Genomic DNA, 15,327 nt, shown 5'->3' on the forward strand with positions numbered 1-15,327 from the left:
AAACAGTTGCTCCTATCCCCATGTACCTGACCCTAGGCTGCACCAGGATACATATGAGTTCAAGGGTCTGTCTCCCTAACAGACTGTGACCACAGCATTTGTCTTTGTGGCGGACCTGTGCTGGGCTGGCACTTAGTAGGTGCTCAGTAAATGTTTGCTGATGGACCCAAAGATGGCAGGCTTCCAGAGCCGGGAGGCGGTTCTAGAACGTGGTAGGGGTAGTGTCCCTACCAGTGGGTCCCCTGGATAAGCATTCAGCCACGCTTGCCACCATGGGCTGAAGCAAGCCGATTCTGAGGCCACTGGCCCACCCCACCTAGGCCGGCTCACCTGCTTCCACAGGGCTGGAGCTGGGGTCAGCGCTAGAAGGCGCCCTCTGCTGGCCACCCTGGGCCACTGCCTGAGGTCAACCCAATGGGCCTCCGGGGCCTTCCCCTGTGGTTCCAACTGCATACTGAGCAGCACTGCCCGCCACTGGGCCCAGTGGGTCCACAGGAGGCGTCTGGACCCAGCCTGCTGGAACTGGGTGATGGCGGCTCGCTGGTCACGGGCCCTGGCTGCTGACTGGGCCCAGGCCTCTAGGATCCTGGGACAGAGGGAGAAGCCCACATGTGTGTGAAGCAGAAGGTAAACCCTTCCCAGTGAATGCCCTCAGGATGGGAACCTCCAGGCAAATCCCGCGCCAGCGCTCCTCCCCTCATCCCTCTTCCGGGGAAATCGGGTTAAAAGAGGCCCAGAGAGCAGCAGAACATCACACCCCAGGGACAGAGAGCGGGCAGTCTTGCTGTCTTCGCCTTGCTCTCCCTCACAAGAGCACTGTTTAAGGAGTACCTTCTGTGTTTCTGAGCCCTGATTCCCTCAGGCAGGCCTGTTATCTTCCTTTGTCCTTCAAAGACTTGCTCAGAGAGGGGTTGCTCTGCTGGGAAGCAGGACGAGCTGCGGTGTCTGGGATGGCCTTTTCCTCTGATCGCAACCTCCCGAGTCCCATCTCCAGCCACCAGATACCCTCTACCTCCGCCAGCAGCAAGCTCAAAGCCTCAGAAACGGCCTCAGCTGGAAGCACCGTGTGGGGCTGCCCGCAGGCCACGGGCACCCACCTGGCACTCAGCTTCTGGGCAGCACAGGCTCGGCTGACCTGGCATAGGCAGGACTCACGCACCCACTGGGTCCAGCAGAGGGCCACTCTCTTCTGCCCACCGGCGGACCTCGCAGCGCCGGCCCAGAGCCGCTCGCCATGCTGTGAAGGCCTGCCGGGCCCGGCCCCGGGCCCGGCCCCCACCCCGGGACGTGGCTTCTGCAGTGGGCCACGGAGGCCCGGGCCACACGCCACTCCTGTGCCCAGGCCTTGGCTGCTCAGGCATCCTGTCACGTGGCAAATGTGGCCCCCACGGCCTTTCTCGGGCCATCCTGAGAGGCTGCCGTGGCCGGGACCATCCCTGTGTCTCTTTCAATTCCATGCCAGGCCTGGAAACGGCTGAAAAACAGGAGGGAGGGGCCCGGCTGGTTTTCGGCGTCCAAAAGTCCCATTTATTCCAAATCGCACCTGCAAATCTCCCCACTAAGTGTCCTAGGTAATACGTGGTTTTGCATACACAGCCCTGTGCCTTCAGCACACGGGCACGATTGTGTAACGGGTCCAAGTGCTGGCTTTGGTCCAGGGCCTCCACGCATGCAGACGGACTCAGGAGGGCAGGTGTCCCCCAGAGGTCATGGGAACCCAGCAGGTGTGGGGCCAAGTCCCAGAGCCATCGGGGGAGCAGCGAGGCCTGGTTGCCCCTCACAAGCCCACCCGGGGACAGAAGGCTGGTGAGGGGAGCACAGTGTCCACTGTTCAGGTCTGAAAGTTTGGTATCGGCCAGTGAGCCATCAACGGCCGGCTGCCCGTGCGGGGATACCATGAGCATCTGCGCATTCGTAGCTGAACGAGGGGAGAAAGTATCACCCGTTCCTGCTGCTTCTAACTATGCATGAGTGAGCGCTGTACATTTTACTGGAACATCTCTATTTTCATGAAGAGTTCACTCATTTGGAAACTGTATAGAGCAGAACTTCCCTGCGCTCAACAAGACACGGACATGACATTGGGACACACGTTATGGTGGGTGTTGGAGGCGTGGACTTCCCCCACCCTTCCTGTGTCCCCTCAAACCAAAGGACTGACCTGGCCAGGAGTTGGAGACTTGGGGCTCATCAGGGCATCGGGTAGGCACCTCTCGAACAAAGCAGGTAAAGGAAGGTCGATGGTTACGGCTCTACGTTTCCCTCATTAGGTCCCCTGGGCTTTATCTCTGTTTTTTCCAGAGTGGGGATAACCTCTCTCATTCTCCTACCCCCAGGCCCACCCACCTGTGAAGTAGACGCGGCTCTGGGGAGGGCGCTGGGTGTCTCCGACGAGCTGCCGCCTGCCGCCAGTCCTGGAACACGGTCCCTCTCAAGGCCCGGAGACGGACCTGCACCCACGTCTGGTACCTGGCACGCAGGGACTGCTGCCCTGTGACCCGAGAGAGGCTGAGATGCCCCCGGGCCTTCATCCCAGCCTCGCCCCTCAGCCCCGGGTAACTGTGGGCCCCTCCTTGGCCAGCCCTCTGCACGTGACCCAAGCAGGGACAGAGGAGGCCCCCTAACCATTTGGGTTTAAGTGCTTGGGTTACAAGTGTCCTGTGATGAACAGGCCAACCCAGCTCACTGTTGTTCATTTCTCGGAAACGTTTAGGGATCGGGACAATTCACGTAAAAGTCTAGATTTCCAGCTTTTCCTCGAAAATGAGGTCAGCATAATTGGACAACAATTGGGCTGGAGAAGCAACTGTCCTCAGTGGACAGGACAGCAACTTTCCAGAACAACCAGGTCCCCACCCACCAGCTCCCTGATACGATGTGCTGGTGTAGTGGGAAGCCTCGGAACTGGCCCCCAGTGCTCCCCACCTCCTACGCTGGGCTCTGAGGACACCAGGACTCAGTGCTCAGGCCCATGACTCCTGCAGGCCAGGTGAGGATAATGAGGATGAGGGTGAAGAAGATGGTGGTGATGATGAAGCAACACCTACTAGGAACTGAGTTCCGAGCCAACAGTGGGGGGATGGTCTCCTAGACTCCCCAGAATCAGCCTCTGGGGAGGGTGCTGCTGTGATCCCCATTTTACAGATGAGTAAGCTGAGGCTCGGAGAGGTTGTGTAGTTTGTGTTAGGTCCACACAGCTGGGGAATGGACGGGCAGTGTCCGAGTCCCTGGTTCTGCTCTGCCCCCTCCCCGTCCTGGGCGAGCTCCATGAGAGCCCCAGCCCTGGACTCTGCTGGAGGGCACAAGACCCTGGGTCTCCCTGATGGACCTGGCCCTTCCCTCCCCCTCAGCGACCCGGACCTAGGCCCCGACTCACTCTGCCAGCAGGAGCGCCAGCGGTGCAGGGCGCCTCGGACCCGTGTGCGGCCCCGTGCCCGAACCCACTGCTCCACCTCTCGCCCCTGCGCCAGCCGCCGCCGCCACAAGCCCAGCGCGGCCCTGCAGCTCCGGTCCCAGGCCCAGGCTACTGCCAGCTCTCTCTGGGCCCCTTGGGCTGTGGCCCAGTGGCTCCAGCTGAGGAGGGTGCTAGGAAGGGTGGGGAGGGGAGCGTCCACCCTGAGGATGGTCACTGCCACCCTGGGCTCTCCCGGCCATCCCCTCCCCTCAGGAGCTTGGTGGGGGGGGGACACTTCTCCCTGTTTCCATCATGGGGGAGCGTAGCTTGCTGGGGACTGGACTGCTCAAATGCTACTCCGAGTGTCACAACAACAGGTTAGGGATGAGATGGGATCACGGACCCCAAGTCCTGAGTTCAGCCACTAGCGATCAACATTGCTATGATCCGAGGGCTTACTGTGTGCCAGGCACTGGGCCAGGGGGTTATGTGCCCCCACCTTGCTGATGCCCACTGGAGTGACTACTGTTATTATCCCCATACAAACGGAGAGGTGGAGACACAGAGAGGTTAAGCAACTTGCCCAAGATCACAGAGCTAGGGAGGGGCAAAGCCGGGATTAGAACCCAGGCGGACTGAAGCATTGTGCTGCAGATAGATAAATGAGTGAACGAACCACAGCTACAAAGTCTCTGGGAGAAACAACAGGCGGGCTGGGAGGGCAGGAGAAGTCCAGAGGATCTGAATCTGGGTACCAATGGATTGGAGCATGGGATGGGAGCCCTCTGGGAGGCAGACCCCAAAGGGATGTGGGAGTAATGGGAGTCAAGGGTCAAGGAGTAAAGGGGACTGGGAACAGGATGTCCACAGAGCGGTGGGCGGCGTGGCTCACCCACCATGGGGAGGGATCCCTACCGCCTCTGAAGAGTACACTGGTGCCACCTCGCTGCACCCCGGGACTCCTGAACCCGCCCCTGCCAGGGCAGAAGGCACTGTGCCCTCTGCCGCTGCCCAGATGCCCACAGAAGGCTCAGTGGGAGGGTCTCCAAGAAGGCGGGGGTCCTGGAAGCCTGGGGAAGGAGGAAAGGAGTCTTGGATCCTCGGGCCCTGCCCTGTCTCCACTGTTTCCTCCCACCTGCCCCCTACCCACCCTAGGCCATTCCCACCCTCTGCCCCTCACCTTCTCTAGTGAGCTTCGGGGTGGGCTGCCGTCCAGCAGCGGCTCCCCTCCCAGGATGCTGTCCAGGAGCTCCGGGGCCAAGGGGGTCCTGGCACTGTCTGACGGGGTGCTCGGACCCCACACCTTCAAATGCCACCCCCTCAGGATACGCCGAATCACCTGCTGCCTCATGCCCTGGAGGAAGGAGCTACAGGAAGGGGCAGGTGAGTCCCCGGGCCCCAGCCTCACCCCCAGGCTGATGGGGCTGCCAGGCAAGTGCTGCCCCCAGCCGGGTCTCTGCCAGAGCTGGTCTGGAAGGGGGCCACCCATGCCAAACACCAGGCTAGAGCATCACCTTGCAAGCCAGCCACATAGGGGACTACGGAGGGCTCCGAGACGTACTCATGCCTATTGGGGTCCCACCCCCCGGAGATTCTGACTTGGCAGTCCAGCTGCGGCCCGGGCTTCCTGACTTTTCCACGGCTCCCAGAGTGACTCTCACAAGCATCTAAGGCTAAGGTCACTGCTTTCTACACCTGTATCAGCTCGCGATCCTTGCCACACTCCTGATGGGACCCGGAGCTGGGCCCCAGACCCAAGGACCCCAGACTCAGGGGACCACGCGTATGGCCACATCAGTACTTCTGCCTCTGCTCAGTTATATAGACAGGGAAACTGAGGCCTGGTGGAAGGCCATTTCCCCAAACTCCAAATAGCAGAAGACAGGGGATCCGAAAGCTTATTTTAGAGCACAGGACAGCCCCAGCTATGTCGGAAGGAGATACTGACTGTTCCCTGGTGCCCAAAGGCTAGAGGATGGACTGCAGGAGGGAGAGCTACATTCTGAGGGATCATGGTGAACTGACTTCCCTGAGAATTCTAGGGGCTTCATTCAAAGAGACAGAGGGTCCAAGTGGACCAAGTGGGTGTGGGATGATGGATACTTGGCATGTGGCTTTGTTTTTTTTAAGAATTTATTTATTTGAGAGAGAGAGAGAGAGAGAGCGTGCATGAGTGGGGGTGAGGGGCAGAGGAAGAAGTAGGCTCGCGAATTAGCGGGAAGCCTGACCTGGGGCTTGATCTCAAGACCCCAGGATCATGCCCTGAGCCGAAGGCAGACACTTAACTGACTGAGCCACCCAGGCATCCCACTATGGGGCTTTCAACTTATCCCTGCAACCACTGGCTTAGGTTCTGCTTGACATCCCACCAGGGCAGCCGGCCCCTCCTGACCCCCATCACCCCCTCCCCCGCAGCCACCAGTTTGGACTCTGGGTCCCAGCAATGACTGTCTTGTAGAAAAGCGACCTTCTTGCTCCTAACTCACAGGGCGATGCCGAGCAAGCCGCTCGGCCCTCTGAGCCTCAGTTCCTCTAGCTCTGTAACGAGGCAGACAGGGGCACGGGACCACGCCTCCAACCTGCCAGACCACGGCCATGCAGGCACGGTTCCAGCCACCAGGGGGCTCCCACCCATCCTGGAGAAGAGCAAGCCTGCTCTTGGGTTTGCAAGCTCTTGTGTTAACAAGCAAGTGTTTGCGTCCCCGGCTACCCCATGGCTCCCACAGCTCACTCTCTGCTCAGTCACTGTCTCCAGGGCCCTGGGCCACCTCCCCCAGCCCTGCACCAGTATCGAAGCATGCTGGGGCCGGACAGTGGGGGTGCCCTCTGCAAGAGCCTGGGGTAGAGCAGGACCTGCCCATCCCCCATGGGGCACTTCCCAGGGCTGAGCTCCACTCACATGCCCCCCCCGCCCCACCCCCAGGTCACAGGCTCGGGGGACACCTACTCAGCCCTGTGGCGCTGGGACAGCCGTGTCCTCCAGAGCAGCAGCACCCGGTGCAGGGCCAGTGTCTCGCAGGCTTCCTGCAGGGAGCCCCCGCCTTGCTCCGGGGGCAGCCCCTGGGCCCGAGCCATGACCCCCAGGCCCTGGGCTGTGGCCCCTCCGGGCGCCGAGCTGCAGAGGGCCACCTTCCCTAAGGAGCCGTCAAAGGATGAATCAGCCGCATCCCCAGGGACCTCCTTCCACCCAAGGCCCTTGGGGGAACCCGTGGCAGCCTCAGCCCGCCTCACCCTGCCTTAGGAACGCCCCTCCCAGGCACTGCCCCCACCCACTGCCTCCAAATCCTCCCCTCCAAGACACCTCAGAGATCCCATCTTCCCCTGTCAGATTCTGGGGGAGGGAAACAAGGGCTGTGAATATCTCCCAGATCAGGAGCTTCTGAGAGCAGCAACCACATCCCCTCCTAGCGGAAGACGGGACAAAGTCTCTTGCCTAGAGCAGCTCATGACCCGGAGTGAGGGTAGGGCCCAGCCAAGGTCTGCCTGCTCTGGGGACCCCTCTTGGATCCTCCTGGGCCCTCAGACTGCACCCCCCAGGATGCTCCGGGTACCACCACCCCCCATCGTGGGAAGCCATCAGTGCCCCTGGGGCCCACCACAGAAGGAGCTTAGGTGACAATGTTTGCTGGGGTGGGAGGGAAAGGGAGCCCCTCGGCCTGCCCCTCGCTCGCTCACCCGCCTTCTGGCGGCAGAGGGACAGCTGGGTCACCTTCGCTCCATCCGAGGCCTGGAGCTGTTTCATCCACATCCACTGTTGCAGACATAACCTCAGGGTCCCTGCCCGGCAGCGGGCCAGGCAGTCCCGGTACTGGGCTGCTCTTAGCATGAACTTCTGCCAGGCTCCAAAGCACCTGGGGAACCAAGAGAAGGTGCTGGTTCTAGTCGTAATGACGGCAGTGACAGCCACCTGCCCCGTGCCTCTGCTGAGGCCAGGGACAAGCCCATTCAGACTCTGAAACTGTTCAGGGCACCACGCCCTCACCCCTGGGTGCCCCGATGACCTCAGCAGCCTCCTGTCTGGCCTCCCGCATCCACTCGGGGCCCCACCGGGCAGTGGCGGCTCCGTGGCCAGAGTGATCTTTTCCCAAGCTCAAATGCTGTCATCTTACTCCCCTGCTGAACACTGCCAGCGCCACCCTCCGCCCCCTGTCCCTGCCTTGCGCTTAGGACAGAATGTCAGCTCAACACCACTTACAAGGCCATGCGTGATCTGGCCTCCGCATGCCTTTCCATCAACACCTTAAACCCTCCCCTGTCCCCCAGGCTCCCCACCTTGGGCTACCAAGGTGTCCTTTGAGTTTCCCACACTCCCCTGTCACGGGCCTTTGCCTGCGCCGATCCCTTGCCCGGTGCTCTCCTGCCGGCTCTCTCTCAACGGGCCAAGCATTCACCCTCACGTCTCCGTGAAACTGTGGTCAAGCTCAAAGTTCTCCTGGGAAACGGCACTGGTGGCGGGGGGAGGCACCTAGGTGGCTCAGTGGGTGAAGCATCTGCCTGGGCTCGGGTCGTGATCCCGGGGCCACACGTAGGGCTCTCTGCTCAGCTGGGAGTCTGCTCCTCCCTCTCCCTCTGTGCCATCCCTCCTTCCCTCTTTCTTTCTCAAATAAATTAAAATAAAATCTTTAAAAAAGAGAGAAAAAACTACACGGGGGGATGCAGTCAGCAGGAATCAGACCCAGGGAAACTCTACTCAACCAGCAGCCTGGTTTCCTCCACAGATAAATTGCAAAGAAAAAAAAAAAAAACTAGAAGGGACCCCAGAGCTCAAAAAGACTTCAACGTCTTATCCACCAACTTTAACATAAGGATTTTATTTGGATCCCGGTTCAAACAAGCTATAACAGAATGTGTACCTGTAAAACAGTTCGAAATGTGAAGGCTAACCAGATGTTTTTTGGCATTAAGCAATTAATGTTCACTTTTAAGCGTGATCATGGCACGGGGGTTATGTCGTTGAAAAGAGTCCCTATCTTTTAGAGACGCTACAGAAGTATTTACGGGTGAAACGGTATGATGGGGGGGGGAGGACTGCTTTAAAATAATGTAGGGGGAGCAATTGGGGTACAGATGAAACAGGGTTTTCAGGAGGTGATTTTCTTTTTCTTTCTCTTTTTAAAATATTTTATTGGTTTATTTTTTAAAGAGAAAGAGAGCATGAGCAGGAGGGCCAGAGGGAGGGGGAGAGAGAGAAGCTCCCGGGGTCTCCACGCTGAGCCCAACACGGCGGAGCCCAATCCCAGGACCCTGAGATGGTGACCTGAGCTGAAACCAAGAGCCAGACACTCAACCCACTGCCCCACCCGTGTGTCCCCAGGAGGTGATTTTCTTGAAGCTGGGTGACGGGCACACTGGGGGTTAGTATCTATTTTCTTTTCTTTCATGTAAGATATAAATGTCGCATCGTAAAAAATTCACACGGGAAAAACCCTCTTACGGATCTGTGTTCCTTCCCCTCACAACACTTAAACTTAGGGCGCACCCACTGTGATGGCCATGCTTCCTGGAGGGGGGCTGGGGGGCGGCCGGCACCGAGCTCTGCTGAGGACCAAACCCCTCTGCCTCAAGGAAGGGGGTCCTCACTCCCACCTTCTTCCGTTCCTCCTTACCTGCCGAGCCGGGCTCTCTGCTGCCCAGTGTCTGGAGAGGCTCCCCTGGGTGCATATGTCACAGGAGAGCACGGGGCTAGGGGGGGCCTCCCCCTCCTCTGAGTCCTCAGTGCGACCTGGGAGGCCTCTCCCTGGACCCCCCTCTCCTGCCAGGCCCATTCCTTCGGAGGGAACCACAGGAGAAAGACTGAAGAGGGAGCAGAGAGAGAGTAGGGAGGGTCAGGACAGGAGGGGGGCTCTGTCGTGCCCCGTCTCTGGGCGTCCGTTTGCCCTGTGAGCGAGTGATGTCTGAGGGACCCTCCGAGTCCGAACACTCAAGCTTCTGCAGGGCCTGAATTAGCATCCACGGGACACGAATACAGGATGTGCGTCTCTCATACTGTGTGCCCTTGAGCTGGTCACTTAACGTCTCTGTGCCTCACTTTTCCCAACCGTACACTGGGCACAAAGCCTTGCCCAGTCCCTGGAGGCTCAAATGAGATTGTGTCTGGGAAGCTGTCCCAGGAGATGCTCAGTAAACATTCACTCGTGCAGGAGCCACAGCCCTGCCCAGTGTGGGTGCTCGGGGCCAGCCCCGCTCCCTCTCCCCTGTTTTCCTGGGGGCCCACAGCTCACCGGCCAGTTGTTGTAAGACCCGCAGCATCTGCTCTACCCCATCGCCTCCAGCTGGTCTCGGCCAGTCTCCTGCCTCCTCCCTTGGACTCCCTGGACTGCAAGTGAAGTTGCCCAGAGAGAGGAAGCGATGACCGGGGTTGGGCTGAGGGAGAGCGCGCAGTCCCAGCCTGGCCACCCGGCCACCACCCACAAGGGCATGTGCACAGGTGCGATGAGCTGCCCCTCCCCCACCGTTCTCTCCATGTCATCCCTGGTTATGGAAGCAACCTGGGGGGAGGTTCTGCCTTTGTTTCATTCTCTTCTTTTTTTTTTTTTTTTTTTTAAGATTTTTAAAATTTATTTGACAGAGAGGGAGCACAAGTAGGGGGAGCAGCAGGCAGAGGGAGAGGGAGAAGCAGGTTCCTCGATGAGCGGGGAGCCCGATGCAGGGCTCGATCCCAGGACCCTGGGATCATGACCTGAGCCAAAGGCAGACACTTAACGACTGAGCCACGCAGGCGCCCCTGTTTCACTCTCTTCAATCCTGTTTGAATTTTAAATTTATTTTTCTGTTTCTTTTAAAGATCTTATTTATTTATTTCACAGACAGAGATCACAAGTAGGCAGAGAGGCAGGCAGAGAGAGAGGGGGAAGTAGGCTCCCCACCGAGCAGAGAGCCTGCTGTGGGTCTCGATCCCAGGACCCTAGGATCATGACCTGAGCCGAAGGCAGAGGCCTTAACCCACTGAGCCACCCAGGTGCCCCTTCAATCCTGTTTGGATTCTTACCGCAAACATGTATTCAAACAAATGGCATTTGAATAATTATTTTAAACATGTTTGTTTCATTTACAAGGAGGAACAAAACCCTTACTTTGCTGTAGTGGACAACTGAGGGAATGGAGAGGAAATGGCCAACTTGAATTTCACTAAGCACTATCTGTTTATTTCAGCATGTTTTTTGGATGAAATATTTGTTGATTCTCACTTTGAGCGGTGGTAAAATACACAATACATGAAACTTACCGTCTTAACCATCTCTAAGTGCGTGGTTTGGTGGTGCTCAGTAATTGTGCGACATTTCACTGTTTTTCCTTCTGTATCGTTTCATGTGCACGAAAAATACCTTACACACCACTTTTTAGCCTTTCCCCCATCTAACTTAGCACAACCATTTATCCTCGTCACTAAAAATTCCATGCAAATACCAGGAAACTGCTTCTAGTAAGGGGGATACGTGGGGAAGGGCGGTGAAACTATCTGGGGGGTGTTTTTTCGAATCAAGCACGTGTTACTGTTACGATCAGAAATAATGCCAGTAAGAGGCAGGTGTGAATAATGCAGCCGTGGACATACTTTTGCACAAATCTTTGTCCACTTCATCCTCATTCTCTTGTGGGGGGAGCTGAGAGGGGGTTGGGCACTGAGGCAGGAAGCGGGGGTGGGGAGGCCACCCGCACTGCACTGCCCAGGCCACACTGACCAGTGCGCCACGGGGTTGTCCAGGACTACCTGCTTCTCCTGATGGGGTCCGCCACCGGCTCCCTTCCTGAGGGGCCTTGGTCTTGTCCTACCCCAGAGGGTGGGGGTCCCGTCCCAGTCTGGACGTGGGGCTGCCCCTGCTTCTGCTGCAGAGACCGGTTTCTCCACTGGGGAAGAGAGAGGGAAAGAAGGATGTCAGTGGCAGCCTCAAATGTGCCCCAGGAGGAGGCACGTGGATGGGGTGTGGGGACAGAAATGTCCGGACGGCAGAGCCTTCGGTCTTAACCTGCAGACTGCCCGGCCCCTTTGGGAATAAATGAATGAATGGAGAGGAGCCCAAGATGCAGCGCTTTCCTTTAGAGGCAACACCTGGAGCTGGGCCCTCCCAGAGCACCCCCTTTCCCAAGGAGGGAAGAACACAGACGTGTCTGGCCAGTCCTGGCTAGCTAACCAGTAGTGAAAGACAGCAACCACCCACACGGCGGAGCGCTTGCTATGTGTTAAGTAGGATTCTAAGTCCTTTCTCTGTATTAATTTAACCTCACAACAACCCTGAGAGGTAGGTACTATTATTATCATCCCCTTTGGGAGCGAAAGAAACTAAGGCACAGAGAGGTTAAGCAACCCGCCCAAAGTCACACAGCAAGAAATTGTGGAACCAAGAAAGTAGTGGAGGCAGGATGTGATCTCCAGCAGAGCTGGTGCAGGTGTCTGGGTGGCCCTCCACATGCCCTCCCGCAGATCACTCAGGAGGTGCAGAACAGGTGCCCAGGAGAACGCCCTCCCCCGACATACGAGCCTTTCATCACCGCCCCATGGCTCAACAGGGAGGCCCCTGACCTTCTGGAAGCTGTGGGTCAGCAGGGCCTGAGTGTGTCGCTGCCGTGCCACCTCCAGCTGGGCCTCCCGGAGCCTCGGAGCCCGGCGAAGCGCCCACAGGCCTCTGCGCAGCAGCTGCCGGCGGCCCAGGGCCACTGCTGCAGCCGCTGCCCGGGGTTTCTGCACCAAGTGCCACCACGCTCTGAAACATCTGGAGAGCCACTGCCGGCTGGGGCCGGACGGGGGCTGATCAGGGGGTGGGCCCCAGGAAGTAGCTGGGGGCCGCGCCCCAGCCGGGACACCTGCCCAGCCCTGATGCCCCATGCAGCGGCAGGAAGACCAGCTTCGGGCTGGAACAACACCCTCTGTTGGTGGCCAGCCCAGGAAGTCCCAGCCAGGAAAGCTCCCGGAGCCGCGGAGTGCCTCCTGGATGGCCAAGAGTGCCAGGCAGCCTTAGAGGTTACAGACTCCCAGCAGCAGCAACAGCAGTCCCCATGTCCCTGTCCCTGGGGCCTGGGAGGGCCCTTGCATTCCCCAGCAGGGGCCGTGGGAAGGAAGTCCCCTCTCCCGAAAGTTCCGCAAGGACCTGCGGCCAGGGCCCGACCTCCATCAGAGGCTCGTCTCCCCCGGCCCAGGCAAATGGGGCAGCAGCTGTCCCAGGAGGGTGGCCAGCCCCCACCCCCCCTCCCATGGCCTCACCGGGCTGTCTCGGACTCCAGGCTCACCACGTTTCGGGCTTTTTTCTTGAAAAGCCAAAAGACATGACACAGTTCTCAGGTTGAGGAGCGAGCAGGACAGGGCGCCCTCTGCCAAGCCTGCCCGCCCAACAGGGGAGTGGCAGTGAGCTGGCCGTGAGAGTTCCCGGGAGGAGCCCTCCGGGGGTCCCCCAGTTCCCGCGCCCAGCCTCCTCGGGCCTCCACCTGCACGATGATCCTTGCTGGGACTGCGTCCGGCCAGCAGGAAGCCGCACTCTCTTCCTCCTTGCGGACCTGCTCCTGCAGAGTCACCTCTCCTCCTTCCCGCCTGGGTGGGACACCCCAGGCAGCCCCAGAGCTGGCCGAAGAGCAGAGTCTGGACTCCTTGCTGCCCGCACCTCGAGGGAGCCGGGGCGCTCCCCTCTGCCCGCTGCCGTCTGTCGGTCCCGGGGAGAAGTTCTCTCCTTGCCTCAGGGGCTGGGCCTGAAGGACGCCCTGCTTAGGGTCAAGGAAATCCCCAGTCAGGATCCCCAGTGTGGTCTCCAGGGACGCAGGCTTCCTGCTTGCCTGAGAGTCTGAGAGGGCAGCCTGGGTCCCCGGTGTCTCTGGAAAATGTAGAGTTTCCCTGAGACCTGGTAGGTGTTCCTTCCTCCCATCCCAGGAAGCAGGCACAGGTTGGCTGGGCTGGGGGTGGGCGGGGAGTACCTGGCCATTGCTGGGTTCCTGGCACACCTGGCACCTGAGACGGTTGACTGCGTGCTCCAGGTGTCGCACAGAGGCCAGCAGCTGGTGGATGGCTGTTGGGGATAGGGCCCGAGCCTGGCTCTGGACAGGGACGGTCAGGTCTTCCAGGGTGAGGGGTTTCCCTCTGAGCCTAGAGGGCCAGCTCCCCAGGCCACACCAGGGTCTGGAGCCTGGCCTTGTGTGCCCACTGAAAGGACCAAAGCCTGCATCAGGCTGGACATCTGGGCCGGGGGTGTCTCTGGCCAGCAGCCGGGACTGTCTCAGGCTGGACCATGGGCAAGCCAGTGATCCTTGGGGGCGAGGCCTTCCCTGAGGTGTCATGTGGGGCCAGAGGCGGTGGCTGATGGGACTTCTGCCCTGAGCCGAGCTGGTCCCCCTCATGCTCAGGTTACTCTGCTGGATGGCAAACTCTCTGGCCCTCCCCCGGGGCGTGCCGGCGGGGGGCTGCAGGTTACTCTGCTGTTGCAAGCTTGCGTTCATCAGCTGGCCAGCTGTGCCCTTCGGGCCGGGGCTCGGGCCGGGGCTCGGTTGTCCAGCCAGGTTGGTCTGGACTCGGCAAGGCTCCTGGCGCTGCACGGCCCCCGGGGAGGGGGTGGCGGCAGGCCCTCCCCTCCGGGCCTGGCTCGCGCGCACCCGCCGGCCACAGCCGCTGCCCAGGCCGACATCTCGGCTCTTTAGGAATCTCCGCTGCTCTAAAGAGAAGAGAGAGACGGTCGTGCCCTGGGGAGGAGCTGGTGGTCAGGGCTCGGGTGGGTTGGGGGTGCTGGTCAGAGGCAGGAACCCAGGCGGGGGGGGAGTCAGGATTCCCCCAGCGGACCGAGGGGTGGTCTGACTCGGTGCCTGGCTGCAGGGTGCAGGGCTGGGGCGCGGGCAGGGAGGAGGGCAGAGGGAAGCGGGGGACAGGAATGAGGCTGTTGAGGGCATCCCAGGTGAGAGATGACAGGGCTGGGATCAGGGGTGGCAGGGACGGAGGAGGGAATTTGGAGACAAATTTGGATCTGCTTTGGAGGCTTGGAACGGGGGCGGGGGGAGCAGGTGAAGGGAAGAGACAAGGATGAGTGATTTCTGGCTTGGGCAGAGGTGATGGGGGACAGCCCCGGGGGTTAGAACAAGACCCAACACATCCAGCAGCTGCAAGGGGGGGGTTCTGGGGGACTCAGGGTCGGGCATAGTCTCCCCGGTCCCCAAGGCCATTGCACAGTGGGAGACTAGGCTTCCTGGGGGCTGCCTGGGAGGACCCAGCATCTGGAGTGGGCCAGAAGACTTGCACTTTTGAGGACAGGAACTAAAGATCAGGGAGGTTCGGCCACTCACCCCAGGGTCACACAGCTAGAACTTGGAGAAAGTGGCATGTGAATCAGAATCTGAATTTGCTCGGGGTCAGCTTCTGTCCTTGGCTGGACCAGCTCTGTCGCCTTCTTGAAGCCCCAAGAGCCTAAGCCACTACCCCAGCACAGACCGCCCTCAGAGTTGGGGGGGATCCCTTCTCAGCCAGGGGTCCCAGTCAGGCCCACTCCTGGTCCACTCAGCCCCAGGCTGGGAAGACTTTGTCCTGGCCCTGCTGTCCTGGTCCAGCCGGAATTAGGGAGGCCCAGGGCTGGCCTGATGGGAAGGGAGCTGTGCGCCAATAGCTGCTCCTGCCACACCCAACCCAGACCCATAAAGCGTCTTGCCTGGCCTCAGGGGTGCTGCGGGCCTGGGGGGCACATTCTCCTTGTGGCTAGCATCAGGTCTCAGCTCCATCGGCTCCAGGGCAAACCCAAGGCAACAGCGTCCTTGGTCCACACCACAGCCAGCGGTCTGACCTGTTTGATGAGATGGGTTCTGAAGGGCAAGGACAGGATGCCCGGCTCCCACCAGGCCACAGCCCAGCCCTGGTCCACACCTCACCCTTCACCAGCACCCCTGGTTGCTCTGGGGCCCAACCCTAGCTGTCCTGGTCAGACCACACCACCCCGTTTCCTTTGAAAATGTCTCATTGTCCTCCAGCACCT

At 59.8% G+C, this 15,327-nt stretch overlaps 1 protein-coding gene across 1 annotated transcript; it reads right to left on the bottom strand.

The window, feature by feature from the left end:
- Window positions 1-1,365: 1,365 nt before the first annotated feature.
- Window positions 1,366-15,076, bottom strand: LOC308341755 (uncharacterized protein C1orf167-like; the record flags this gene model as incomplete). The annotated part of the gene is made up of 13 exons (XM_080801744.1): window positions 1,366-1,474; window positions 2,347-2,491; window positions 3,377-3,585; window positions 4,310-4,368; window positions 4,575-4,761; window positions 6,342-6,528; window positions 7,070-7,245; window positions 9,001-9,045; window positions 11,106-11,242; window positions 11,916-12,123; window positions 12,594-12,637; window positions 13,295-14,025; window positions 15,007-15,076. The coding sequence occupies 13 exons, from the start codon at window positions 15,074-15,076 to the stop codon at window positions 1,366-1,368; spliced, it is 2,307 nt and encodes a 768-aa protein (XP_080657870.1).
- Window positions 15,077-15,327: the final 251 nt, after the last annotated feature.

Source organism: Martes martes (assembly GCF_963455335.1).
Source record: "Martes martes genome assembly, chromosome: 4".
Lineage (NCBI taxonomy): Eukaryota > Metazoa > Chordata > Mammalia > Carnivora > Mustelidae > Martes > Martes martes.